This window comes from Apis dorsata, unplaced genomic scaffold (assembly GCF_000469605.1).
Source record: "Apis dorsata unplaced genomic scaffold, Apis dorsata 1.3 scaffold_193, whole genome shotgun sequence".
NCBI lineage: Eukaryota > Metazoa > Arthropoda > Insecta > Hymenoptera > Apidae > Apis > Apis dorsata.
In genome coordinates this window covers 106,799-116,000 of record NW_006263477.1, presented here as the reverse complement: position 1 = coordinate 116,000, position 9,202 = coordinate 106,799, and the positions used below count along the sequence as shown (strand labels likewise).

General features: G+C 21.7%; 1 protein-coding gene across 1 annotated transcript in view; it reads right to left on the bottom strand.

The window, feature by feature from the left end:
- Nucleotides 1-869: 869 nt before the first annotated feature.
- The window catches only part of LOC102675727 (netrin-1-like), a gene marked incomplete at its 5' end in the record, with an annotated part of 95,022 nt that continues 86,689 nt past the window's right edge, over nt 870-9,202 (bottom strand). Inside the window, 3 exons of the mRNA XM_006614590.2 lie at nt 870-1,186; nt 2,400-2,610; nt 3,623-3,691. Of these exons, the coding sequence (XP_006614653.2) occupies nt 1,042-1,186; nt 2,400-2,610; nt 3,623-3,691 (425 nt within the window). The remainder of the gene's footprint in view (nt 1,187-2,399; nt 2,611-3,622; nt 3,692-9,202) is intronic.

Here is a 9,202-nt window from a genome sequence, read left to right as displayed (position 1 = left end):
AATTGAATTTATAAATTTAATAAATATAGAAATATATCATATTTATAGAAATTTTATAATGAATCATCGTATAATTCTTATACGTTGTAAAAATAATTTTAATGTAAATATATATAACAACAAAATAACAGTAGTTTGAAAAATTAAAAGTTTTGTGAAAATTATTCAAAATTATAATAGAAAATTAATTCATAAATTTATTATTTTCGGAAAATATTATTTTTTTATTATTTTTTAATTAGTACTTAAATATTAATATTTTTTATATCGTTTTTTTTTAAAACATAATAATCCTGTAATACATATGAAATGAATTTTTATTTTTTGCTTTGCTAGTTGCAAATAGATATTTCAACAAATTTCAAACAAATGTCAAAATAATAAGATAAGATAAAATAGTAAGATATAAAATTATTATAATTCAATAAAACATATTTTAATCAATATTTTCATCAAATTATTTACTATAATATATCATAATATACCAAAAATAATCGAAAATAATGAAGAAATAAAATAATCAATATATTAAAATAAAAATCATGAAAGATTAAACGATTTAAAAATTAAACGAATATTCCAATTAAAAGAAAAAAATAAATAAATTTTCTTCTATATAGATGTTCAATTCTTAATTTATAATTATGATTTTTGAATAAATTATAAATTTCTGTACAACAGGAAAATACAGAAACACGAAATCAGTTTGCGATACATGCATCTCTCACTTACATTTCACTCCGTTTACGTTTTTTCGTTTACTTATCATTAATCTTAGGATGTCGTCGAGAGTATTTTTATATTCGTGCGAAAAGTTAGGTATGCGATAGTTACAACTATTGGCAGTTTTTGAAAATGAATGTGCATCCTTTTCTAAATACATATACGAGCAAAAGTTTTAAGCTTCTATCTTGTTTTTTTCTTTTTCTCTATCTCTCTTGCTTGTCGCTCTTCTATCCTCCATTCCTTTTTCTCTCGCTGCTTGCTTCATCTTCCCCTCTTTCTCCTCGTCTAATTTTCCTTGGTGCGATGAGAATTAGTTCAATGGCACGATTTCGCCCTCCGCTGGAAACGTCGCATTCTACGATGCCACTCGTCGCGCCATTCGATCACAATCGACCTTTGGGTTACTGTCAGCCCACCTTGACCTCCACCGTCGCTCTCTTGGCCAAGAATCAAGTACGATCTAAAAATTGATGTTTTTTAATCGTTCATCGTCGTTTATTATTCTTCAACTCTTTCAAAATTAATAAGACAATGCAAAGTAATTTTTAAGAAAATTGATGGGTTGTTGGTAGATATGGTTTTTAGAATCATATATACTTGAATCTCATAATCCGAAACTTTAGAAACTCAGAATGTTTATTTATTTTTTTTTTAAAGTAAATCCTTTTTTTTATTGAGAATTGAAATTTGGAAATTCAGAATGTTTATTTCTTTTTTTTTAAGAAGTAGATCTTTTTTTGTTATTGAAAATTGAAATTTTAATTAAAAATTTTAATTAATTTTTAAAATTTTTCAAATTCAAAATAATAATATTCATCTTTTTGAGTTTAACGAATTGAAATTGTAATTATGAAATGAATCAACAGCCTATGTATAAACAATTATTATTAAGTAAAAAAAATTTATATTGTCACAATATTCTCTATATGCTATTTGCAATACATTCTTATCATATCATTTAAATTGTATAATTTATAACATTATCTAGCATTTTAAATTTCAATGATACGGATGTTAAAAAAGTTATATAGGTATAAGATAATATTGCTGTTTTGTTTGTTTCAAGTTCTAAAGAGCAAAGAAAATATATAGCCGAGGAAAAGTTGATCAACAAATATCGGATAAGGTACATGATTCTGGTCACGATTTATGGAAGCGAAAAGTTAAAATTTCATCTAACATAATTGTTTTTTTTAATCAATGTTACTGCAGTAGATATTAAATCAAGAGTTGAAAAAATTTAGAAAACAAAAATTTAAGAAATAATATGTATTATATATAATATAATTTTTATTTTCATAAATTTTTCTGTTAACTTCTTAAGTTACAATCAATGGTATGATATCTCGTAATTAATGTCTGATATGTAATGACTTTTTTAAAATTATCTATATATTTTTTCATTTAGATGAAATCCATTAGTTTGCAAAAAATGTCGCTTTATTAAGTATCAATAGTTAATTATAAAAAGTTATAATTAAAAAAGATTATGATTAAATAAAAAATAAAAAGATTATGATCAAATAAGATCTAATTGTAATTTTCTAAATTTTTAATTGTTTAATTAATTTAATTATTTTGTTTGTGCATGTTTTGTTCGATAGTTATGAAGATATTTTAGAAAATAAAGATCTTACAGAATCATTACAACATTTATACAACGAATAACTTACCTATTTGGCTTGATTTTTGGGCATCTACAGGCTAAATCAGCCGAATGTACGTAAAGGAATACATCGCCACGACGAATCCTCGAATTTGGAGATTTTTTATATATAAAATCAACATTCAAAGTGAAACGTATCCAAACTGAACCGGAAACGCTTATTCCAGCTGAGGAGCCGTCGTTCTTTTTGTGCCTGTCTGTTATTCTGCCTAGAATAGCTAAATAAAAAAAAAAAAAAAAAAATCAAGAAATTTACAATAATTATAATTATAAAAATATTTGAAATATTTTTTCTTTTTTTTAAATTTTTTCTTTTTTATTTTCATTAGTCTCGTTTCTATTTATTTCCAAATTAAATTCGAAAGAATATAATTTAAACATTATTTTTAACTTTTTTGCTTATTTTGATATACAAGAAAATAAAAAGAGTTGTTCTATTTATGGTTACTTCGTCTATGAATGTTGACAAACCAGTATCCTTTATAGTGCAACGAATAAACTTATTTCATGCCATATGTAGTACTATTTATCATTTCACTTCTGTTCTACTACTTCACTTCTCGACCAGAAGTCGAGAAAAATACTATTTGCTTTATTGATTGTATAAAAAATAAATCGAAAATAAGCGTAATAGGTAATAATAAGTTCTATTAATTTCATTGATGAGATTTAAAGATATGATTATGTTAATATTAATGACACAAGAACTAGCAATAAATGGAAATTAAAGAGCAATATTTAAATGAAATATTCGCGGTTATTTAAATAATATAAAAATAGATATTTAAATATAATAATAGAATAATTAAAAAATTATAATTAAAAAGTATTGTTATTTAAATAATATAGAATATATAAAATTTTATCAATATTTGAACTAATTATTTAAATATTTAAGAAATTAGGAAGAAATTTCTTTCTTTTAATCACTAAGAGAAATAAAAATATTTGTATTATGGCAGGAAATAAAATTGTATATTTCGATATTGAATATTTTGATATTTTTGATGCTAAACAAAACTTTACAAAGTTTTACGGAAATAAGTCTAATTTAGATTAAAAATTAAAATAAATATCTAAATTTGTAAAATACAGTTTATAGAATATGATGAATATAAATAATACAAAAAAAAAAATAAATTTAGAAAATGGAGTCACATCATTTTTCATATCATTGTTATCAGAATATTTTTTTTTTAATAATGACATTCGTTTTCAATTTGTACTTACCATAATCTCTTTTGCAATATTTGTTTAGGTTTAATCTTTTAGTGCTGGCGCGACATTTTCCACATTGATCTGTAACAAAATATAAAATATTAGTTCGTTATTTTTTGTATTTAATTGAAAAAATTTATATTTGCAATTTTTCATCTCATCATTTATATTATTATTATCATTATTTATTATAACTTTTTTAAAAAATGATGCTAATACATAAGTAATTTGTGTTCAATGCTCGTCTAAAAAAAACCAAGTATTTAAAAATTTCGTAACATTTTTTTTTATTTTTATATTGTGTTCCTGAAGATTTAATAAAAAGTATCTTATATCTTATTTATTATAAAATTTTATATTTATACTTTTGCTGAAAATAGCTATAATATAAAATTTCTTTTTTAAATAAAATTTGAGTATTTGTATTTAATTATAAGTTTAATAATTAGATTTTTTTATTATATTTTTTAATACATTTTTCTCTTATAATATAGAAATATCATGATATGGATAAAAATATCAAATTAATTGATATCTATTCTTTTATATTATTCGATTTTTACCATTCATTTAATTTTTTAATTTTTAAATAAATATTCTTATAAACAGGAGATCTACATGAAATTATTATAGAAAGATTTTTATCAAATTTCATAATTTTTTATATATGTTCCATTCTTTGAATTAATATGACATATATTGTAAAAATATTTGATTTTGTTACATTACATGAATGTAACAATGAAAAATTTACAATTACTTTTAGAATTACTAGTAGACAAAATCCAAAAATTAAAAAAAAATAAAAAAAGCTTAAAATATTTCATTAACGCAGATAATTTCTTCAAAATCTATTAAAATAATACAAGTTATTTACTGATATTTATAGTATTAATATTTAATTTATAGTATATAATTTATAGTATACTTATAGTATAATTTCATAATAAAAAATTAAAAGAAAAATTTTTTTATAGTCTACACATTGAATTTGAGATGTACGTGATATTATTGCAGATTTTCACTGCATTATTACAAAAATTATCATATAATATTAATATAAACAATTTATATATCAGATTTAAAAAAAAATTGTTCTCACAATACGTTATGTAGTTACACATAATGTAGTATTATAATTTTAAGTGAAAGTTGTGAAAAAGAAACGACTCGACAATTAAAAGAAATCAGGTCTATCAGAAAAATCCATCGATTGGCCATTTTTGGTCCTGTGTAAAGAATGGTGTACTTTGAAATGTGAAGAAATCAAAGAAAAAATTTTTAAATATAAATAAAAAAAATGTTATGAATCAATGAAGAGTATCTGTATTAAATCATTAAATTCATAGATTGGCTGTTAACATCGATTATTAATTTATTTATCACTTATAATATTTCTAAATTATAACTTTCTTCAAATTAGAAATATTATAATTATTTGAATTATTAGAAATATCATAATTATAACTTGATATAAATTCATAATTATATAATATTATATTCAAAATAAATAATTCTTTGTGAAAAAGCAAACGAAATTTTTAATATCTTTTCAATAATATATAATATATATATAATATAATATAATTATAGATGTAGTATAATCTATAATTTATTCCTTTAAAATTTTATTCCTTTATTACAAAACTATAAATCTTTATTACGAATATATTTACATATTTTATATCTTACTTATTTTTTTATTTTCATTTAACAAATGTATAATTGCAAACGATATTAAATTACGATACATTTAATTTGTGATATAATTCTACGATACATTATTCCTTTTATCATTATAAAATATATCATAAAAGTTATTTCATTAGTGAAAAATAATAGATAACAATGTTTTAAATATTTCAAAAATTGAACTATAGGATCTATAGAGTATACTCTATAGAAACTATAGAATAATATTTCATTTCTTATTTATTATATAATATATTATACTATTAATTAAAATTATTATATTATTAATTAATTTTTTTTTTGGTTAAACTCGGTTAAGTAGAAATCAGCTTTCAGTTTTCTTATTCTTCTAACACTTAATATAGTCCATTATTGGTGATAGCTGTGGTTACGTTTATCCATTTATTATCTAGCCGCAATATCCATCTATTATCTCAAACAGCATGGTCAGCGTGCAACATATCCGTGTCTTAGAGTAGCGCAATTAATTTTAACTGGAATATGTCCAGTTATTTTTAACCTGATCATAATTAATAATCTTTACTAAGAGCATACGTAATATATACTTAGAATGCATCAAAGAAAGAAATATTAATTTTAAGTGATATAAGAATAATTATAAAAATTAAAAATATAATAGTTATCAATAATTAACAAAATTTTTGTTGTTTTATAGATGAAATTAGAAAGGAATTTTTTTTATTTCTGAACTTTTTTATTTAACTACACTCTTAATAGCAAAAAATATTGTGTTCAATTAGATCAGTTAAAGACATTCAGAATCATACCAGAAAAAAATTGTTTTTCATTAAAACAATAAAGCAATGTACAATTGCATATATTTTTAATGTAATGTCGTGATAAAAATTATTTTAATATGGATAATTTAGCTCATTATATCATTATATTATTACAATTAAAATATTTTATATATTATAATATGAAATATATATATATTATAATAAATTATTATTATATTTTATTATTATTAATATATCATTTATACATTATATTTTATTATTGATTTTTATTTTTTTTACATATTTCAAAATTTTCATAATGAAAAATCATTAGAGAACATTAAAGAAATAAAAAAGAAATTTTATAGTAAAAGAATATCTAAATTTATAATATTTTGCAAAGGACTTTTTCGCAAAGTATAACAAATTAAGTATATTAATTTTTTTAATATATTATAATAATTGCAAATGTTAGATCAGTCAATAAAAAAATTATTATTATTTTTATTGTTAAAAGAAATACATTCGAATACTATTTCTCAACATATTTGTGCATTTCTTTGCTTTTTCAAAAATTTGTGTTCGATTTCTCAACATTGTTTTAATTTTACATCCTTAATTCGTATATATTAAAATAATTCCAAATTATATTTTCTTTCATTCGAGAAAATATATGAAAATTATAATGATTTGTCTAAACAAGAAGGATATGTTAGAAATAATTTGTTGATTTTTATGTACTATTTATAAAAATAAAAAGTATCGATATATTTTAATTCTTGAAATAATTTTATGTAGATCTTTGAAATAGGATTTTCTTTTTAATTTTTAAATATATTAAAAAAAAAAAAATAAAAATTGAAAATGAAATATGAAATATTTTTTTATTATTTATTTGTATGCTAATTCTTATATTTTGCTAAAAACAGTTTTTTATTTTCAAATCAATTAAATATTGAAAATTAATTGAATTGAATTTTGAAACTGTTGTTCCACACAGTTATAAAAATTAATTTAAAAAAATATACATTAATTTTATATCTTGCACATTTTTCATCTAAATAAACTAATCTCACAAGTATTACTTCCATTTTACTTCTTACATTTTGTTATTTTATTTTGTTATATGTAATATTGATAATACAAAATAAATTTGATAATACAATATTGATAATACAAAACATTGTCGATATGTTAACATATTCCTCCATTCATTATTTCTTCATCAGATGATGGCTGCATCAAACGAATTGATAATAAAAATTATTAAAAATATAAATAAGCAAAAATGAAATGTTTACAGAAAAAATCGAAAGAAATACAAAGAACACATTTTCATTTGTAAATTTTATACCATTTTAATGAACTACAGATCGATAATAGAATCCGTATAATGTACCGAATCTCCCGAACTACGAATCCAAATTGTACGTAACTAGTACACACGCGTTTCGCTCCACTTCGCTTTTGCTTGTTCGTTGGCTAACCAAATTAAACGTAATTTGAATTTTGTTTGAAATTCAATCGATACTCCCGTTGGTAGACGGGTTAGCGCGCGTTATCCGCTAAAAAATAATGAAAATTCTACACCCATACAGAACCATAGTCACGTTCCATCAAAAGTAATAGAAAGAACATTGCATCTCCTAGATGTTGATATTTCGTACAAACGTGACTTTTCATTTCGTTTTATATTTTATACAAATATTTGTGTACTTATTTTTGAAAATTAGATTTCTTTTGATTAAGTTTTCAAATAATGGAATTTATAGAAGTTTATTAGGAATTTTTAAAATTTTAAATATTGGAGATTTAGATAAAGACATCTTTTCACAAATTTTCCTAAAATTTAACATTTTTAAATGTATCAAAATGTTCAAAATTATATCACTGATGAATAATTTTATTAAATAATCTTTAATATTAAATTTAAACGATATTTAAATAGATTAATACAAAAAAGATTACACTATTACGAAATATTCAATTGTAGAAAATTTGAATTAAGCTGCTTATGGATTTAAGGATTAAAAATTTACTTCTATAAATTTTTATAAATCGGTAGAAATGGATTGGATATTTAATTTTTTTAAATTTTAGATACGTAAATATTGTTTTTATATTTTTTATATTAAAATTATTTCAATGAATATTAAAAAGTGGATATAGAAACAATTCGAATTTTAAAAAAAATCTTTATATGATAAAAATGAAGATACAATAGAACGTCGATTATCTAAACTAATTGGATAATATGTAATAAAATGTGAAAAATGAATGATAAAAATAAGAAAAGACAGAAAGAATATAATAATAACGATTAGGAGATAAATTTATTGAAATAAATGATTTTCTAGATAATCGATTAGAAAAAATCAAATATATAGCATAACAATTAGAAATTAAAAATTAACAATTTTCAAATATGAATGTTTATTTTATTATGAATAATACAATTATACAAAATAAATTCTTTCTAGATACTATATACGTTTCAGTATACGTGTTCTGAAGCATATAAACATCGTTATATATGCTAATTTAAATATATCGTACACATATATTTTGCTGTTATTTGAATAACCGAAATTCGAATAATCGGCGTTCGAACAATTTGATGTTCTACCTTATCGATATTTTTATTTCGATTTTTTTTATTCGTGTAATTGTTTTCATGGAAAATGTAAACAGTTACTTAATCACTATGATTTCGTAATAAAAGAATTTCGTAGATAGTTCGTTAAGCATAGCATCGAATCAATTAACTGAATTACGAAATGAAAAATACGAATCGAAAGCAAAGTAGATATGCGGGATAGCTACCACGAATCGATCGTGATGGCAGAGGCCTCGGACCATAATCCGTTTAATTCTGACTAACGAGACGTCCTTTGTGTCGATTAACTCGTGCCAATCCGGTATCAACCGAATAGCTTTGCCGTCGAACGTGTCTAAACTGTAAGGTCCGCTTTCCGATCGAGCGATTCGATCGATAGATGCCGCTGATGTCCGTTGCTCTCTTCGCCGCAACGAGTCGAATGGTATGTTGCAATCACCGAACAAACCACCTAAATCCAATGTTACGGACCAAAAGTCAGGTGCAACCGCAATCCTCTATGATTTTATTATATTGTATATCGTACATTTTTTTCAAGATCTC